Consider the following 19,199-nt stretch of genomic DNA (forward strand, 5'->3'; position numbering starts at 1 on the left):
TGTCAGAGAGCCACAGGTAGGCCCGAGGCCCAGGCTGTTACTCTAGTGAGTGACCTCAACTCTCAAGCTAATGGGAGATAACAGAATGTAGGTAGGCCAGGCTCCAGTGGTTCACGTCTGTAATCCCAGCTACCCAGGAGGCTGAGATTGGAGGACTGGAGTGTGAAGCCAGCCCCAGCAACAACGTCCATGAGGTTTTGATCTCGAATTATAATCACCAAAACGTCTGAAGGGGAGCTGTGGCTCAAGTGGTAGAGCACCTACCTTGAATGAAAAAACTCAGAGAAAGCACCCAGTCCCTGAGTTCAAGCCCCAGGATTGGCACAAAAAAAAAAGAAGGGGAAGAAAGAAAACAAGATGACAGCCGGGCACCAGTGGCTCACACCTGTCATCCTAGCTACTCAGGAGGCTGAGATGTGAGGATCACGGTTCAAAACCAGCCTGGGCAGGAAAGTCCCTGAGACTCTTCTCGCCAGTGAACCACCAGAAAACCAGAAGTGGCACTGTGGCTCAGGAGGTAGAGCACTAGCCCTGAGAAAAAGAGCTAGGGACAGCACCCGGGCCCCGAGTTCAAGTCCCACAACCACCAACAACAAAGATGACAGAAATCATGAAGGTACCATGAGAATGGTATTTCTGGGAAATGTCAGGTTCCTGGTGACCAAAGCTGGATTACTCCACTGAAAACCTTGTCGGTAACACGAAGCTGTGACACCCCAATCTTAATCAAAGAAAATAGAAGCCAGGAATACAACAGGCCTCACCCCACCCACACTGGTGATTTTACCGAGTGGAGGGGGACAGAGCATGCACACTTACTCAGTCCAAGGAGACTGCAGGCTGAAGATGCTGCTGACCCCCCCGGAAACATGGGGACCCCCCTGCTCGGCCACGGGGGTGCACCTACCACCCCTCCCACACCACCAGCACCCACGGATGATGGGTAAAGCAAATAAAAGACCCCTTTCAACTAGGCCACAGCTGTTGCGCCAGAGAGAAGAGGGGGTCCCAGGGGTGCCCCTCCAGTGATCGCTCACCTGTCAGCAGGTGTGAGGTTAATTCCAGCCAGTCAGAGCTGCTACATGGACCTGGTAAAATTGGTTTTGCCATAGCTTTGTATCAGGCGGTGGGGTGGGTGGGCGGGGGGGGGGGAGGAATTTGGGCCAAAAGGCAAAGGACACCCCTCTTCCTACCAGCCCTGTTTGTAAAGGGACACTGGATTTTTTTTTCCTTGTGGTTTTACTTTAAATTGTTATTATAAAGGTGATGTACAGAGGACACTGGATTTTTCTCTCTCTGGGGCACCTGGAATACATGCTAATATCCGCCTTTCCCACAGTGAGACTTAGGGGTTTCAAAATGCGGAGAGAGGGCCAGGGTGAGGTGAAGCCGCTGTATGAGGGATTTCCTGTGACCTAAATAAAGCCTGGCTGAGAAGGAAGTCCCGCCCCTTTCTCTGTTGCCAAGGGACAGGGCTTGAGAAGAGCCTCAGCCTGATTGGCAGGGAGCAGCCCAGGGGGAGGCCCTGTGGCGAGTAGCTGTCTCCTGCTACAGCCCCGTGTGGTCTGCCACAGAGGCAGCGGTCTGTGCTTCTTGGATGGTCAGAGTCGGGTTTCCCAGGACCGGGCTTTGGGACCATTGGGAGACACCCAAACAGGTGCCATGTGCCAAAAAAAAAGTGTCAGGCCCAAGTGTACGAGGGATGCGGGCAGGTGAGCTCACCTGGTTTGCCATGCTCTTCCAAGGACGTCTGAAGAGCGATCCTTCCCAAAGGAGTGTGTCCTGGAGTGAGGAGCAGGTGCCCAGGCCAAGGTGGACACAGGGCAGGGCAGGAGGGGGGTGCCAAGGGGCAGAGCTGGGCTGGGGTCTAAGGTTCCCTAGTCTGTGGGTAATCAAATCCTTTTCCCAGTCGGGTCCGGTGGCTACCGCCTGTCATCCTAGCTACTCAGGAGGATGAGATTTAAGGATTGCGGTTCAAAGCCAGCCCAGGCAAGAAAAGTCCCCGAGACTCTCATCTCCAATGAACCACCAGAAAACTGGAAGTGTTAGTGCTCACCTTGAGCTGAAAGGCTGAGGAACAGCACCCAGGCCCAGAATTCAAGCGCCATGACTGACAAAAAAAAAAAAAAAAATCCTTTTCCCACTCAGATTCTGGACTGCCTGGCGCTGGTGGCTCACGCCTGTCATCCTAGCTACTCAGGAGGCTGAGATCTGAGGATCGCGGTTCAAAGCCAGCCCGGGCAGGAGAGACTGTGAGACTCCTATCTCCAATTAACCACCAGAAAACCGGAAGTGGTGCTGTGGCTCAAGTGGTAGAGCGCTCGCCTTGAGCTGAAGAGCTGAGGGACAGCGCCCAGGCCCAGAGTACAAGTTCCAGGACCAACTGGAGAGGACCTGTTTTGTGGATACTGGGGCAGAACCCAGAAGTAAATTGCACACCTGGCCCCTACCGCTCGAGCCACGCCCCTACCGCTCGAGCCACGCCCCTGCCGCTCGAGCCACGCCCCTGCCGCTCGAGCCACGCCCCTACCGCTCGAGCCACGCCCCTGCCGCTCGAGCCACGCCCCTGCCGCTCGAGCCACGCCCCTGCCGCTCGAGCCACGCCCCTGCCGCTCGAGCCACGCCTCACCTCTGGATTCACACGGGTGCTCTGGGCACGCCCTTCGCGTGGCCACGCCCATCCGAGCCCCGCCCCCGCCGCTTGGGCCCTGGCCCTGCCACCTGAGCAGCCAGCCCTAAAACTAGCCATTTTTCTACGTCCATTGGGATCACCTGGTAGGACAGGAAGCCAGAAGCAGGCAAGAGCCGGTCTTGTTCTTTTCTAACCACCTTTATTTGGAGAAGTGAGCAGAGAGAGATGGGAGGCAAGATGGCGGCGTAGAAGCTGTCTCCCTGGAACCCCAAAAGAAGGAGAAGAGTCCGTCTTGAAGTGTCTGTATTCAGGGGAGAAAAAGAGGAGAGCCCTGAGAACCAGCCAGCAAGCCGAGGGGACACACTGCACAAGAGCCACGGCGTTCCCAGAGCTCCCCATTACCAAGTAGAGGGTGGCAGCTGAGGCCCGGCATGCACCCCCACAAGCCTGAACCCAAAGTGACAAGCCAGCCCTGGACATAACAGCCCGGCGAGGGCTAAAGTCCTGGGGTGGGGAAGGCTTGAACTCAAAAAGCCTTAACAAGCCAAGGGCTGATGGCTCACACCGGTCATTCTAGCTGGAGATCTGAGGATCGTGGTTCAAAGCCAGCCCGGAGTACATGAGGCATAGCTCCAATGAACCACCAGAAAACTGGAAATGGTGCTGTGGCTCAAAGTGGTAGAGCGTTTGCCTTGAGCACAAAAGCTCAGGGACAGCGTGTAGGCCCTGAGTTCAAGCCCTACAACCACCACCACCACCAACAACAACAACGCCATAACAGCTCAGGGTGTCCTGAGACACCCCTAAGGGTGACCAAGAGGAAGATGGCCAGAAGAGGCTCATGGGAAAGGAGAGTCTGAACTGGGACTTAATCTGTGTGTGTGTCTATGTGTCTGTGTCTGTGTCTGTGTCTGTGTGTGTGTGTGTGTGTGTGTGTTGGTAACTGGGATTTGAACTCAGGGCCAGAACGCTGTTCCTGAGAGTTTTTGGCTCAAGGCTAGCGCCACAGCCTAGAGCCACAGCACCATTTCTGGCTTTTTTGGTGGTTAACTAGAGATAAAGAGTCTCATGGACTTTTCTTCCCTGGCTGGCTTTCAACCATGATCCTTTGATCTCAGCCTCCTGAATAGGACTGCAGTCAATCACAATCTGCCAGACCCCAGTGGACCTTTTGGGTGTTTTTTTTTGGAGACAGCATCTCACTGCATAGCCGAGGCTGGCCTGGAACCCGTGATCTTCCTGCACAGGTGTGCATCACCACACCCAGCACCTGCCTTTCCATCTAAGCAGCTTCACTTTTTTTTTTTTTCCTTTGCTGGTGACATTACATCATCCCAAGCTCCCACAGCGACAGCCCAGGTGACTCAGGTCACCCCATGATTATGCCCTGTATGGCTCTGGTGTCATGCTGAGAAGAATGTGTGGCCAGGCTGGGAAGATTATCCATTCAAAGCCATCTTGAGAGTCACTTAACACTGGATCCTAAAGTCACAGGCGCTCCCACCGCCTGATGTGTGGGGCTCCCCAGCGGCATGGGGGATAGATAGCAAGCCCAGGGGGTGGCTTCGAACTGGGATCCTCAGGCGCTTAACTGGTCTGTCTGTCTTTCTTCCTTCCTTTCTTTCTTTCTTTTCTTTTCTTTCTCTTTCTTTCTTGTCAGGGTCAAGGCAGGAGACAGAGGCAAGCCAGGCCAGTGTGATATTTTTAGGGAGGGAAATTGCATGGAGGGTGACCTGAGTTCTCTGGCCCATATGTGGGAGGGGGAAGGGAGAAGGCGGGGGGAGGACTTTCATGGACCTGGACCTGAGGGGGGGGGTTGGAGGCTGGAGTCCAGCCCTTTACCTCCTGACTTGTGACTAATTTAGGTGAAAGGCAGAGTCTAGAGCTATTTCCACCCCAGGGAACAGGTGCTTACCCCCCTCTCTCTCCCCCCCCTCCCTTGCCATCACCCTGGCTTGGGGCCTCCTCCCCGGAGATTGCCTCCAGGACTATAAAGGCCCTGGGTTTTGTCAATGAAGCCAGGACACCCCAGTGGGGCGGGCAGGCAAGGGCTGGCTGCACCCCGCTGCAGCTGCTTGGGCTGCAGTTAAGCACAGTGTCCCCAACCCCATCCCCGTCCCCCCAACCTTCTGCAGACATGAAGATTGTCATCGTTGGCATTGGAGGGTGAGCGCAGAGGGCTGGGGCTGGGGTGGGGTGGAACGGAGAGGTACAAGGGGAGGACACTAAGAAGACCTGGGAGGGAATTGAGGTTGCTTGCCTGCTGCCCCCTGCCCTGTCTGTCTGTCTGTCTGTCTGTCCATCTGGCTGGCTGTAACACTTTCTGTCTCTGAATGATGAGAGAGGCTTGGTCCCCAATGGGAAAGGAGAATGGGATCCAAGGTTTGATTTTACAAACAGGAAGGTATTTCTTTTTCTCTGATTTTACTCAGGGTCACAAACAAACAAAAAAGGTATGGTAGTGCATGCCTGTAGTTCTAGCATTGGAAGGGAAAGGGTGGGAGGATCAGAAGCTAAAGGCCAGCCTAGACTCTTGTCTTAAAGATAAATAAGGGCTGGGAAGGTGGCTCAGTGGTACAGTGCTTGCCTAGCATGCATGAAGTCCTGGATGAAGTGGCACTGTGGCTCAAGTGGCAGAGTGCTAGCCTTGAGCAAAAAGAAGCTCAGGGACAGCGCCCAGGCCCTGAGTTCAAGTCCCAGGTCTGGAGACAAAAATAAATAATTAATTTTAAAAAATCAGTAAGAAGCTGGGCACCAGTGGCTCACACTTGTCATCCTAGCTGCTCAGGAGGCTGAGAGCTGAGGATCACAATTCAAAGCCAGCCCGGGAAGGAAAGTCCATGAGACTCTTATCTCCAATAAACCACCAGAAAACCGGAAGTGGCGCTGTGGCTCAAGTGGTAGAGCGCTCGCCTTGAGCTGAAGAGCGCAGGGACAGCACCCAGGCCCAGAGTTCAAGGCCCACGACCGACCAAAAAAAAAAAAATCAGTAAGAAAAGAATCTAGAAAGGCAGGCAGATCCTGCTGAAGGGAGTGAGGAGACACAAGTGTAAGTCCATGGCGGGGAGCGGTGTCCCTAACATGGCATCTTACCAGACCTTGGATGAGCCATTGTGGGGCATTTTCTTGTAACATATAAGGGCACCCCCTTATATGGGGAGAGGGTTTCCGTTTCCCCCATCTCTGCTACAACTGGGGCAGAGGCCACTGACTTCTAGAAAGTTCCTGAGTGTGTCCAGCCCCACCAGTTAGACCAAGACGCCACCATGACCCACGGTCTGCTTTCCCACTATCTCCCTGGGGTCTGGAGACACTCCATGTTCCAACCAGAGCCTGCCGGGCGCCGGCGGCTCACACCTGACATCCCGCTACTGAGGAGGCAGAGACCTGAGGACAGGGGTTCAAACCCAGCCCAGGCAGGAAAGGCCATGAGACTTTTTTTTGTCGGTCGTGGGGCTTGAACTCTGGGCCTGGGCGCTGTCCCTCAGCCCTTCAGCTCAAGGCGAGCGCTCTACCACTTGAGCCACAGCACCACTTCCAGCTTTTTCTCCTTATGTGGTGCTGAGGAATCGAACCCAGGGCCTCACGCATGTGAGGCGAGCGCTCTACCACTGAGCCACCTGCCCAGCCCAGTGGTAGGCTGGCACTCTGCCTTAGTGAATTGGAGATTTGGGTCTCTAGGACTTTTCTGCTTGAACTGGCTTTGAGCTTGTGATCGCCCGTGTCAGCCTCTGTTGCTGGAACCCACGTTTTTCTTTTGAGATAGAGTGTCTCACTTTGTAACCCACAGTGAAAAACTTCTCTATCTTTCTACCTCAGACTCCTGAGGGCAGGGAGTAAAAGTATGAACCATACATGGCTCATTTTCTATTTAGAAGAAGAAGGAAGGAAGGAAGGAAGGAAGGAGGGAGGGAGGGAGGGAGGGAGAAACAAAGAAAGAAAAGAAAAGAGAGAAAGGAAAGTCAGGTGTCTGTGGCTCACGCCTGTAATCCCAGCTTACTCAGAGACTAAGATCTGAGGATTTCGGTTGGAAACCAACCCTGGGCAGGAAAGTCCCTCAGACTCTGAGCTTCAATTAAGCACCAAAAAGTCCACAGTATCAGACTTTGAACCCGGGGCCTGGCGCTCTCTGGACAGACGCTGTGTCCTTTGAGCCAGGCCCGGACCCTTTTTACTTGTGTTGTTTCTCCATAGTGTCTCTTTGTTGTTGTTTGGCCTGGGGCTAGCCTCAGACCTCAGCTGGGATGAGAGGTGCACACCACCAGGCCTGGCTTCTTAGTTAAGGTGAGGGTCTCCATAACTGTTTTTCCTAGAGTGTGTCAGAAGCTCAGCCTCCCTGAGTAGCTGAGGTTACAGGCATCAGCCATGGCACCAAGCCTGGGCAATCCCAGGCCACAGCCTAACTCCAGATCTCTCGGCAGAGTAACCAACAGCGGCAAGACGACGCTGGCCAGCCGCCTGCAGGCAGCGCTGCCCAACTCCTGCGTGATCCACCAGGATGACTTCTTCAAGGTGACGCCTTTGGGGGGGCCCGGGGGGTCACTGGGGTCACCAGGGGCTGAGTCGGGGCACAGACCCTCCCATTTCCCAACTGGGAGGTCCCTGCCCAGCCCTGGGACAGTCAGGACCAGGAGAATTGGGGACAGTGTGTTCTTTCTTTTCTTTTTTCCTGGTGCCAGATGTAGGACTTGAACTCAGAGCCTGGGCGCTGTCCCTGAGCGTTTTTTTTTGTTGTTGTTGTTTGTTTTTGCTTGAGACTGGCACTTGACCACTTGAGCCACAAACGCCACTTCTGCCTTTTTGCTGGTTCATTGGAGAGAAGAGTCTCACGGACTTTCCTGCCCCCAGGGCTGGCTTTGAACCTCCATCCTCAGATCTCAGCCTCCTGAGTTGCTGGGATGACAGGCGGGCGCCACGGGACTGGGTTGAATAGCACAAAAAAAAATAATGACTAGAGTGCTGGTGGCCCACCCACACCATTCCCAGCTGCAGTGGGCCACTGCTCAGCGGGTGACGTTAGTGGGGACCCCTGCCCCCCAATCTCTCCCTGCGGGAGCCTCAAAGGAGTGAGCACTGAGCTTGGGCTGCTTTGTTTCAGCCCCAGGACCAAATACCAGTTGGGGAGGACGGCTTCAAAAGATGGGACGGTAAGGATGGCTGCCACCCCCCATTCCCCATGCCCCCTGTTTCCTCCCCTGCTCCCCCACCCCCAGCCACCCCCATTCCCCATCCCCCCCCCGTTTCCTCCCCTGCTCCCCACCCCCAGCCACCCCTCCATTCCCCATGCCCCCCCCCGTTTCCTCCCCTGCTCCCCACCCCCAGCCACCCCCCATTCCCCATCCCCCCGTTTCCTCCCCTGCTCCCCACCCCCAGCCACCCCCATTCCTCATCCCCCCATTTCCTCCCCTGCTCCCCCACCCCCAGCCACCCCCCCATTCCCCATGCCGCCCCCCCCCGTTTCCTCCCCTGTTCCCCCACCCCCACGGTCCCTGGCCCTCTTCCCACTCCCGCCCTCCCCTCCCACAGTGCTGGAGTCTCTGGACATGAAGGCCATGCTGAGCACCGTGAAGGCCTGGGTGCAAAACCCCCCGAAATTTGCCCGCTCCCACGGGGTCACAGTCCAGCCCAGCGCCTCTGACACCCACATTTTGCTTCTGGAAGGATTCTTGATCTATAGCTACAAGTGAGTGTCTGACACCTCCCTGCCCTCCACCCTTGGGGAAGGCGGCCAGGGGGTGCAGGAGGCCAGGGCCTGCCCTGTCTGACCCTGTGTTCCCCCCACACACTCCTGACCCCTGTCCAGGCCTCTGTTGGACTTTTACACCCGCCGGTACTTCCTGACTGTCCCCTACGAGGAATCCAAGCGGAGGAGAAGGTGAGGGGCATTCTGGGGGAGGGCTGGGACCCCAAGTGGGAAGAGGGGGATGCAGGCCGCAGCAGGTGCTGGGCCCACCCAAAGCCCTAGGTAGGCTCAACCCACCCTTTCCTGGGCATCTCCTAGGTCCCCCCAGAAGGGGATCCTGACCTAGATGCCCTTCTTCTGGGGAGATTGGGGAATCCCAGGACCTGGCACAACCCTCAAATAAAAAAACACTTGTTCCAAAGCTGGGTGCAGTTGGCTCACGCCTGTCATCCCAGCTACTCAGGAGGCTGAGATGTGAGGATCGTGGTTCAAAGCCACCTGGGCAGGAAAGTCCGTGAGACTCTGATCTCCAATAAACCACTAGAAAGCCGGAAGTGGTGCTGTGATTCAAGTAGAGCGCTAGCAGGGCTGGGAAGGTGGCTCAGTGGTAGAGCGCTTGCCTTGCATGCCTAAGGCCCTGGGTTCGATTCCTCAGCACCACATTAGCAAAAAGAAAAAAGCCGGAAGTGGCGCTGTGGCTCAAGTGGTAGAGCGCTAGCCTTGAGCTGAAGAGCTGAGGGACAGCACCCAGGCCCAGAGTTCAGGCCCCACGACCAGACCAAAAAAAAAAAAAAAAAAAAAGTAGAGCGCTTACCTTGAGCTAAAGAAGCTCATGGACAGCGCCCAAGCCCTGAGAGTTCAAGCCCCACAACCCTCCAAAACAGTCCACACACAGACACCCCCACACACAACTTGTTCCCTGTTGCCCGGCCCCCTCTGCAGTACCCGCAAGTACCCAATCCCCGACCCCCCAGGCCTCTTTGATGGACACGTGTGGCCCATGTACCAGAAATACAAGCAGGAGATGGAGGCCGATGGCGTGGAAGTGGGTAAGAAGTCTTTGACCCAGGGCTGGGAAGGTGGCTCAGTGGTAGAGTGCTTGCCTCGCATGCATGAGGCCCTGGGTTTGATTCCTCAGCACCACATAAGCAGAAAAAACTGGAAGTGGTGCTGTGGCTCAAGTGGTAGACCATTAGCCTTGAGCTGAAGAGCTGAGGTATAGCATTCAAACCCCGAGTTCAAGCCCCATGACTGACAGAAAGTCTTTGACCCAGATGAGGCTATGCCCCAGAGTGGAAGGAAAGGGGTGCTCTGAGCTCAGTCTCTGCCCATGCTCCTCTCCGTTCTCCATTTGAGAAACGTGGAAGTCCCTCCTTGAATCTCACCCTAGTCCTTCTTGCTGTTGGTCCCAGCGACTCTTCCATCCTGTTTCCTGACCCAGCAGTCTGCCTTCTTAGAAAAGCCCTGACTCTGGTTTTTCTAATTCCAGTCCACTTGGATGGCATGAAATCCCCAGGAGATCTCTTCCTTCAAGTCCTGGAAGAAATTCAGAACTCCCTCCTCAACTGCTCCTAGCTGTGGCCGACCCTGCCACCCATGATTCCAGCCACAGACTGGCCAGGCCTGTGGCAGCCAGGCCACGTGCTGTGACCATTTTCCCTTTGGGGAAGTCTGTACAGAGAATGGGGAGGGGGAATGCCCACTCACCCCGGCACCGCAGGGCCCCGGGGTCCAGCCCCAGCACGCCTCTGCGCTACGCCACTCCTCAGTATTAAATCGGTCCTATTTTTATAACCCTCGTGGCCCGGCCTGTTCTGTTCAAGGGGCCTCTGAAGCCTCTCCCAGCTTCGTAACATGGCTCTGGAAGCCGGGTGCCGGTGCTCATGCCTGTAATCCTGGCTACTCGCGAGTTGAGATCTGAGGATGGTGGTTTGAAACCAGATTGGGCAGGAAAGCCTATGAGACTCTTATCTCCAATGAACCACCCAAAAGCCAGAAGTGGAGCTATGGATCAAGTGGTAGAGCACCAGCCTGAGCAAAAGAGCTCAGGGACAGTGACCAGGCCCTGAGTTCAAGCTATATAACTCCCCCCCCCCAAAAAAAGGATCTGAAGATACCACCAAAAGCCCTGAGCAACAGGGATCCCCTGGAGCCTCAGTTTCCCCAAATGGCAAGCTTCCCATGGGCTTCTAACCCACAGCCAGGGTGTCAGCACTGAATGTTCTTCCATCCTGTCCTTGTCCTTTTGGGGCTAATGCTGTTGATATCAGGTGATGTTTGGCCTCCCTGAGCCTTCCTGGCAGCCAGCATAGTTGGGTGGAGCTACGCTTTGAACCCAGGACTCTCATTGTTTTCCCTGGGGTGGAGACACCCCCCCCCCCCCAGGCTTGCACTGACAGGGGATTGAGCCGACAGCGACATCTCATGGCCACCTGTGGAATTGCAGATACCCCAAACTCACCACCTCTGCTGCCGACCACTCCCAGCCCCAGCCCAGAAAAAGCCTACCACCCCCTTGAGTCCGTACAAGGTGATTCATACATGGAAATGATGGGTAGACAAATGGCAAGAAGGGTGAATTACCACATGACCTAGCGATTCCACTCCTTCAGATAGACCCAAAATAGGCACTGGGGGCTCATGTCCATAATTCCAGCTACTGAGATCTGAGGACTGCGGTTCAAACCCAGCCTGGTCAAGAAAGTCTGTGAGACTCTTGTCTCCAATTTACTACCAAAAAGCCAGAAGTGGAGCTGTGGCTCAAGTGGTAGAGCGCTAGACTTGAGCAAAAACCCCAAGCGAGAAAACGTGAAGCGTTGAGTTCAAGTCCGGGTGCCGGCACACACAGAGAACGTGAAAATACATAGTCTCAAACACAGACATGTGCCAAAGCGTTCACAGCATCCAAATGGAGGGAACAGCACAGTGTCCATCATGTAAAGATAGACACACACACACACAGAGGTAATCCACACACTGGAATATTACCCAGCCAGGAACAGAACAAGGCCGTGCCCAGTGGTATAATGTAGAAGGACCCTCAGGCCACCAGGCTCAATGAGAGAAACAGACACAAAAGGCCTGGCAGAGCCGGGCACCAGTGGCTCACGCCTGTAATCCTAGCTACTCAGGAGGCTGAGATCTGAGGATCACGGTTCAAAGCCAGCCGGGGCAGGAGACTCTTGTCTCCAATTAACCACCAGAAAACAGGAAGTGGTGCTGTGGCTTGAAGTGGTAGAGTGCTAGCCATGAGCGAAAAAGCTCAAGGACAGTGCTCAGGCCCTGAGTTCAAACCCTACCACTGAGAAAAAAAAAGTCTCACAACGTGTGGTTCCATGGACAGAAAGCATTCAAAACAGGTGCATCTGGAGATAAGAAGAGGACTTGCTCACAGGGGTCAGGCTGGGGAGGGGCAGGCTTCCTTGCTGTGTGTGTGGGGGGGGGGTGTATGTGTGTGTGTGTGTGATGTGTATCATGGGGCTTGAACTCAGAGCCTGTGCACTGTCCCTGACCCTTTTTGCTCAAAGCTAGCACTCTACCACTTGACCACAGCACCACTTCCAGTCTTTTGCCGGTTCATTGGAGATAAGCGTCTCACAGACTTTCCTGCTCGGGCTGACTTTGAACCACAATCCTCAGATCTCAGCTTCCCGAGTAGCCAAAATTATGAGAGTGAGCCACCAATGCCTGGAGTGGCAATGTTTCGTACCTTCTTAGTGTTTATTATTTTCTAGAGCTGAAAACCAAGTCCTTTCTGCTGAGCACACATTCAGCACTGAGCTAACTCACTGTACATTTAACAATAATCAGCAAGGCCGGGTGCCGGTGGCTCACGCCTGTCATCCTAGCTACTCAGGAGGCTGAGATCTGAGGATCACGGTTCAAAGCCAGCCCAGGCAGGAAACTCTGTGAGACTCTAATTTCCAATAAACCACCAGAAAACCGGAAGTGGTGCTGTGGCTCAAGTGGTAGAGCGTTCACCTTGGGCTGAAGAGCACTGGGATAGCACCCAGGCCCAGAGTTCAAGCCCCACAACCGACCCAAAAAAAAAAAAAAATCAGTGAGGAAAAAAAAACAAAAACCAAGAAGATAAAGTCTATAAATTCTATTTTTCCAGCACACACCATCTATGGTGCTCACATTAGCACCTATAAATAAAGTTTTATTGGCACGCAGCTCTGCCCACTTATGTGCATGTGATTTGTGTGGCGCTATTCACAGCAGATTGTGTGTGGTCTGCAAAACCCATGTGTTTCCCATCTGCCCCTCTGCAGAGGCTGTAGCCAGGAGGTGTGGGGAGAGCGGAGGCCTGTGGGGGACACTGCTGGGGCTAGCTGGGGCCTGGAGGGCATGGACGAGCTGGCCCCCAGGATGATGGGGCAGCCCGCCAAGCCATGTCCTTTGCTGAGGCATACAGGGTGATCCGGATGATCCGCTGGTCACTGGGCCCAAAATAGTCCAGGCTGGGCCACGGGGACATGGAGAGGAGGCTCTAGGACAGCCGGACACTGCACGGCCACCAAGGGGCTATGGACACTGTAGTTAGAAGGAAGGAAGGCGCAGGAGGAAGCCAGCAGCATATGGTAACAGCTAAGCGAGCCGGTGGCTCACACCTGTCATCCCAGCTACTCAGGAGGCTGAGATCTGAGGATCAGGGTTTGAAGCCAGCCTGGGAAGTCAAGTCTCTGAAACTCTTATCTCCGATAAGTAGTACTGTGGCTCAAGTGGTAGAGCACTCGCCTTGAAGAGCTAAAGGACAGTGCCCAGGCCCAGAGTTCAAGTCCCACAACTGACAAAAATAAACAAACAAACTAATTAATTAATTAACCTCCCCATACACCCCAAAAAATACCATGACAACTAGACATGCTTGCTGGGCGCCAGTGGCTGACACCTGTCATCCCAGTTACTCAGGAGGCTGAGATCTGAGCATCATGGTTCAAAGCCAGCTCGGGCAGGAAAGTCCATGAGACTCTTCTCTCTAATGAAGCAGCAAAAAGCCGGAAGTGGCGCTGTGGCTCAAGTGGTAGAGCACCAGCCTTGAGCACAAAGAGGCCCAGGGACAGTGCCCAGGGCCTGAGTTCACGCCCAGGACCGGCACACACACACACACACACACACACACACACACACACACACACACACACACACACGCGCACACACACACACACACACACACACACACACACACACACACACACACACACACTTCTACCCTTCCCACAAAATCCTAAGAGCCAGAAACAGAGAAAGACAAAACCCCAGCAGGTCCCCGGCAGCAAAGAGGTGACGAGGCCTGTGAGCCCGGCATCTGTCACCCATGTCAAGTAGCGCTCAGCCACCTCTTAATCAGCAGTTACCACACCCCCACCGCACAGGTCACCCCATTACCCTTCCAGCCACTGGGCCCCGAAAGGAGGGGGTTCTCAGGGATGTCTGGGGTGGGGGGTCAGCCAGGGCCAGGGGGAGGAGCTCGAGGAAAGAACCAGAAGCGAACACTCTCAGACACCCCCACACGGCCCACCAGGGCCCCTCCAAGCCCTTCCGGCACTCCCCAAATCCACACAGCACTCCTGAGGGGGGTGAGGACTCCCCGATTCTACCCAGAACTCTTTTTGGGGGGCGCTGAGGGCTCCCCAGATGCAACCTTAATTCCCAGTGTCTCCAAGTAGCTTCTCCTGTGCTGAAGTCTGGGAAAAAACTGGAATGATGAAAGGCGAGGGGTGCTCTGCCTTCTGAGATTGGGGGCACGGGGGAGTCAGGAGGTGCAAACGGGGGGGGGGCTCCTCTTCAAAATATAAAGCCTTTCGGGGGGGACAGGAGAAGGTCTGGGACAGAGTAGGGAGAGAGATTTCACCTCAGTCCCCCAGCAATGTACTCATGCAATTTTGGGGTCTCCTGGCCTGGCACAGGGGTCCCCAGCTTTGTCCCCAAGGACTGGAGGGAGAGCCTGGACTCCAGATATTTTGACCACCCTTTCTTCCTCCTCCTCCTCCTCTTCCTCCTCCTCCTCCCCTCCAGCCATCTTCCCCACCAACCCTCAGGCCGGGACAGGCCTGGGCCATCTTAGAGGCCACCGAATAGGTGGGGGACAATCAAGTGCCACCAAGAATCTGTGTTTCACTGGTCCCTCGGGGACTGAGGGCAGGTCATTTCACCACTGTTCCGTGTCTGACTTCAGCCGAGCCGGGCCGGGCTGGCGTTGTGCGTGGCGTGGGCAGGGGGCCGAGGGGGGAGCGGGGAAGAATGGTTTCAGTACTTACTTTTCTTTGTCTCACAACAGGGGGATTAAAGTTCTCAGGGGCTGAAGGAACCGCTCGGGACCGGCAGGCCTGGCTTTATAGCAGGGCCACTGGGCACCCTGGGCAACATGCCTGGGTTATTCATAGCATCGACTCTGTCCCTGCCCAAGTATGGGCAGGAGCTGGACAGCTGTGCGGATGGACAGACCTGGCCCTGTCCCTTGCACCTGTTCAAGGAGGGAGGGAGGGAGGGCGACACTCAGGGCCCTCTGACCTACCGGGGGGGGGGGTGCCACAGATTTGACCTCCTGGGACTTTGAGCCCTTTGCTACATCTGAACCCTCGCGCCCCCCCAAAAAAAATATGTAACAAGATGATAGGTATGTGAGGGAATGGATTATAGATGGGTGGGTCTGGACTGAGCCCCAGTGCCTGACCGCCACGCTGGAAGGTAGAAGGAGTTATCGTCATTTGAGTGGGACTTCGTTTGAGATCAGCTGTGGCTGATCCACCTTAAGGTATTAAGGTTGGATATTATGGTCTGCCTCTCTTTTTCTTTTCTTTTTGTTGGTTGTGGGGCTTGAACTCAGCCTGGGAGCTGTCCCTGAGCCACTTTGTGCTCAAGGCTAGTGCTCTACCACTTAAGCCACAGCACCAATTCTGGCTTTTTCTGAGTAGTTAATTGGAGATAAGAATCACATTGGCCAGGCACCGGTGGCTCTTGCCTGTAATCCTAGCTACTTGGGAGGCTGAGATCTGAGGATTGTGGTTCAAAGCCAACCCGGGAAGGAAAGTCTATAAGACTCTTACCTCCAATAAACCACCAGAAAACTGGAAGTGGAGCTATGGCTCAAAGTGGTGGAGAGCTCGCTTTGAACGGAAGAGCTCAAGGAGAGCACCCAGGCCCAGAGTTCAGCCCCACTCTCTCTCTCTCTCTCTCTCTCTCTCTCTCTCTCTCTCTCAAACACACACACACACACTCACACCCCAAAGATTCTCACAGACTTCCCTGCCTGGGCTGGCTTTGAATGGAGATCCTCACATCTCAGCCTCCTGAGTGGCTGGGATTATAGGGGTGAGTCACTGAGCCCAGCTGCCTCTGTCTTGAATCCTTCCCCATCTCCCCTCATATCTAGGGTTGCCCCACCATGTCACTGGGCAGGAAACTGCTCCCTGAGGGCCAGAGCCCGCCCCCCCATGAGCTGCCTGGGAGTGGGGTGGCTGTGAGACATGGTGTCCTCTTTCCTGGGCTGTGAGCTTGCGGGGGGGGGGGGGGAGAGGGGAGGGGAGGACGGGAGGAGATAAATCTCTCTGTCCTCACCATCTGTTCATCTTGGCGGTCATGTGTCTTGCCATCCGCACGTCTTTCGTCCTGGCAGGTGGGGGTAACTGGACCCGAAGCCGCTGAGCACACAGCACCCCGATTCTACCACCCAGCCCTGGTCCTCCTTGCCGTTCCTCTCCCCACCCCACCCCTGGCCCCCACTCTTCCCAGACTGGGGCTCTCGGTTCTAGATCTTTCCATATCCACCTGAAGCTCACTCCTTCCTTCTTGGTCTACATTGAGACTTCCCAGAGCTTTTTCCTGTTTGGCCACCTGATCTACAAGATTGTATGCAATCTACCAGGGGGGAAACTGAGGTTCAGGAGAAAAGGGACTTTTGGAATCCCCTGGGGGCCCCCCAGGCAGAGCCAGCAAGTGGGCATTTCCCAGCAAATGTGCCACCTGGGGGGAACAGAAGACTGGAAATGACCAGGGACATATACCGGGTAGATTGTGATCCCAGCCATGTGTCCAGAGGGGAAGGGAAGACAATGCCACAATTTCCACATCTCAACCTGAGGCCCTGTGGCTCCTAAGACACAGACAAGCCCGTGCCTCCAACTCAGCTCTGTGCAGCGCCCGGCTCCCTCCAGAGACTCCAGGAGAGCCAGAGACACACAGCTGTCATCCCAGCCACTCAGGAGGCTGAGATCTGAGGATCAAAGTTTGAAGCCAGCCTGGGCAGGAAAGCCCCATGAGACTTATTTCCAATGAACCAGCAAAAAAGCCAGAAGTGGAGAAATGGAGCTGTGGCTCAAGTAGAGCACCAGCTTTGAGTGACAAAACTAAGGGACAGCACCCAGGCCCTGAGTTCAAACTCCAATACTGGCATGCACACACGTGTACACACACACACACATACCACACATGTACATACACACGCACCACAGAAGGGCTCTTCCTATATATAGCCCCCAGCCCCAGCATCCCTTGGCTTGTGGCCACATAGCTACGATTTCTACCTTATACCATCTTTATGGCACCCATGCATCTAATTACCTCATCTGGGGGTTAGAATTTCAGCTTGAATTTGACATATCAACTCCATAGCAAGGGGCTGGGAGTGTGGCTTAGTGGTAGAGTGCTTGCCTAGCATGCATGACGTCTTGGGTTCAATTTCTCAATCAGTGCCACATAAAAAAAGGCTAGAGGGGCTGGGAAGGTGGCTCAGTGGTAGAGCGCTTGCCTTGCATGCATGAGGCCCTGGGTTCGATTCCTCAGCACCACATAAGCAAAAAGAAAAAAGCCGGAAGTGGCGCTGTGGCTCAAGTGGTAGAGTGCTAGCCTTGAGCTGAAGAGCTGAGGGACGGCGCCCAGGCCCAGAGTTCAAGCCCCATGACCGGACCCCCCCCCAAAAAAAAAGGCTAGAAATGGCACTGTGGCTCAAGTGGTAGAGTGCCTTGAAGAAGCTCAGGGACAGTGCATGCCTAGGCCCTGAGTTCAAGCCCCAGGACTGTCAAAAAGAATCCATAGCAGGGCTGGGAAGGTGGCTCAGTGGTAGAGCGCTTGCCTTGCATGCCTGAGGCCCTGGGTTCGATTCCTCAGCACCACATAAGAAAAAAGAAAAAAGCCGGAAGTGGTGCTGTGGCTCAAGTGGTAGAGCTCTAGCCTTGAGCTGAAGAGCTGAGGGACAGCGCCCAGGCCCAGAGTTCAGGCCCCACAACCAGACCCAAAATAAATAAATAAAATAAAATAAAATAAAATAAAGTTAAAAAAAAGAATCCATAGCAACCCTTCCGTTTCCAGAACCTTCTATATCCTGCATTAAAACTCTGTCCCATTTAATACTGGCTCTCCTCTCCATCCCCAAACCCCGACAAACACTCCGCCCTCTCATCTACCACTTCCTGTCTTTCTGGATATGATGATCCTGGGGAGGTTCTGAGAGTGTTTTTCTTTCTCTCTCTCTGTCTCTTTTTCTTTTTGTTAGTCATGGGTGTGAACTCAGGGTCTGGGCGCTGTTCCAGGTCTAACACTGCACCACTCTGAGCCCAGCTCCACTTGTGGTTTTCTGGTGGTTCACTGGAGATGACAGTCTCACGGCCTTTCTTGTCCAGCCTGGCTTCAAACCACGATCTTCCGATCTCAGCCTCCGAGTAGCTGGGATGACAGGCGTGAGCCCCTGGCGCCCAGCCTGACGGTGATCCTCTGTGTGCGCGGTTCACTGCGCACGGCACCCCGTCCTCAGATCCCCTCTGCGTCCTAGCAGGTCTGCGGCCTTGTGACGGCGCGGCCGGATGGGCGGGGGCTGCTCTACCTTTGTGGGATGCCGGGATCGCCGCCGTGTGCGCGTGGGTATCCGAGCTTCTGCTGCAGTCATCAGCACTGGCTGCGAACTGTCCACCGAGGCCGTCACGGCTGCTCCGTCCAGCCTCCTCCGCGGAGCTGGCGCCTGCTCCGGCTCGCGGCCGCCACCTCGTGCCGGGTGCCCACATCACAGCCGCCGGCGGGGGCGGGGCTGCCAGGCCGGGCCTGGGGAGGGGGGACCGGCCACGGCCAGCGGGGGCCATGAAGTGCGGAGGGCGGGACCGACGCGGCCCAGGAGGGAGTGGCCGCACGGAGGGCGGAGCCAAGTAGCACGGAGGGGCGGGGCCCAGGAGCAGGGTGGGGCGGGGCGGGGCCCAGGAGCAGGGTGGGCGGGGCCGGGAGCGGGGCGGGGCCCAGGAGCAGGGTGGGCGGGGCCGGGAGCGGGGCGGGGCTCAGGAGCAGGGTGGGCGGGGCCGGGAGCGGGGCGGGGCCCAGGAGCAGGGTGGGCGGGGCCCAGGAGCAGGGTGGGCGGGGCCGGGAGCGGGGCGGGGCCCAGGAGCAGGGTGGGCGGGGCCGGGAGCGGGGCGGGCCCAGGAGCGGGGTGGGGCCCAGGAGCAGGGTGGGGCGGGGCCGGGATCGGGGCCCAGGAGCAGGGTGGGCGGGGCCCAGGAGCAGGGTGGGCGGGGCCCAGGAGCAGGGTGGGCGGGGCCGGGCGCCTCTTTCCGGACCTCACTCGGCCCCACTGGCAGGCTGCGAGCCAAGCCCGGCTCTCCCGCCCCCCCCCTCCGTCCCCGCAGCGCGGGTCTCCACCGCCCGGCCGGCCCCGGGCCGCGCCGAGCCCGGCCTCCGCCACTTGAGCTGCCGCGCGCCGCCCGCCTCCGGCTCTTCTTTTTCTGAGTGGCTGGAGCGGAGTCTCGCGGACTCTCCTGCCCGGGCTGGCTTCGAACTGGCATCCTCAGAGCCCGGCCTCCTGAGCAGCCTGGCGTGGGATTCCCGTGGGCTGAGCACCGGGCAGGGCCCTTCCCCCCCCCGCCCCCCGTGGAGTCGCGGCGGGCGCGGGAACACAGGGCG

General features: G+C 56.2%; 1 protein-coding gene and 1 long non-coding RNA gene across 2 annotated transcripts; one reads left to right on the top strand and one right to left on the bottom strand.

Moving 5' to 3' along the window:
• Positions 1-855: 855 nt before the first annotated feature.
• LOC138813931 (uncharacterized) lies at positions 856-14,666 on the bottom strand. The gene is made up of 5 exons (XR_011367874.1): positions 14,579-14,666; positions 2,773-2,933; positions 2,057-2,110; positions 1,723-1,782; positions 856-1,088 (listed from the first exon to the last, which is right to left on the bottom strand). It is a non-coding gene; the product is annotated as an uncharacterized lncRNA (long non-coding RNA).
• LOC138813926 (nicotinamide riboside kinase 2-like) lies at positions 4,770-10,003 on the top strand. The gene is made up of 7 exons (XM_070002520.1): positions 4,770-4,798; positions 7,054-7,144; positions 7,731-7,779; positions 8,159-8,315; positions 8,436-8,507; positions 9,258-9,364; positions 9,805-10,003. The coding sequence occupies exons 1-7, from the start codon at positions 4,770-4,772 to the stop codon at positions 9,888-9,890; spliced, it is 591 nt and encodes a 196-aa protein (XP_069858621.1). The 3' UTR covers positions 9,891-10,003.
• Positions 14,667-19,199: the final 4,533 nt, after the last annotated feature.

The sequence above is a fragment of the Dipodomys merriami genome, unplaced genomic scaffold (assembly GCF_024711535.1).
Source record: "Dipodomys merriami isolate MVZ:Mamm:240054 unplaced genomic scaffold, mDipMer1.0.p SCAF_6, whole genome shotgun sequence".
Lineage (NCBI taxonomy): Eukaryota > Metazoa > Chordata > Mammalia > Rodentia > Heteromyidae > Dipodomys > Dipodomys merriami.

What these genes read in the sequence shown, in the direction of transcription:
- LOC138813926 (XM_070002520.1), top strand. Translation starts at nt 4,770, where the DNA reads ATGAAGATTGTCATCGTTGGCATTGGAGG. An exon ending in CGGCTTCAAAAGATGGGACG is followed by an intron (nt 7,780 to 8,158) that starts GTAAGGATGGCT and finishes CCCCTCCCACAG; the next exon opens with TGCTGGAGTCTCTGGACATG. An exon ending in TTCTTGATCTATAGCTACAA is followed by an intron (nt 8,316 to 8,435) that starts GTGAGTGTCTGA and finishes ACCCCTGTCCAG; the next exon opens with GCCTCTGTTGGACTTTTACA.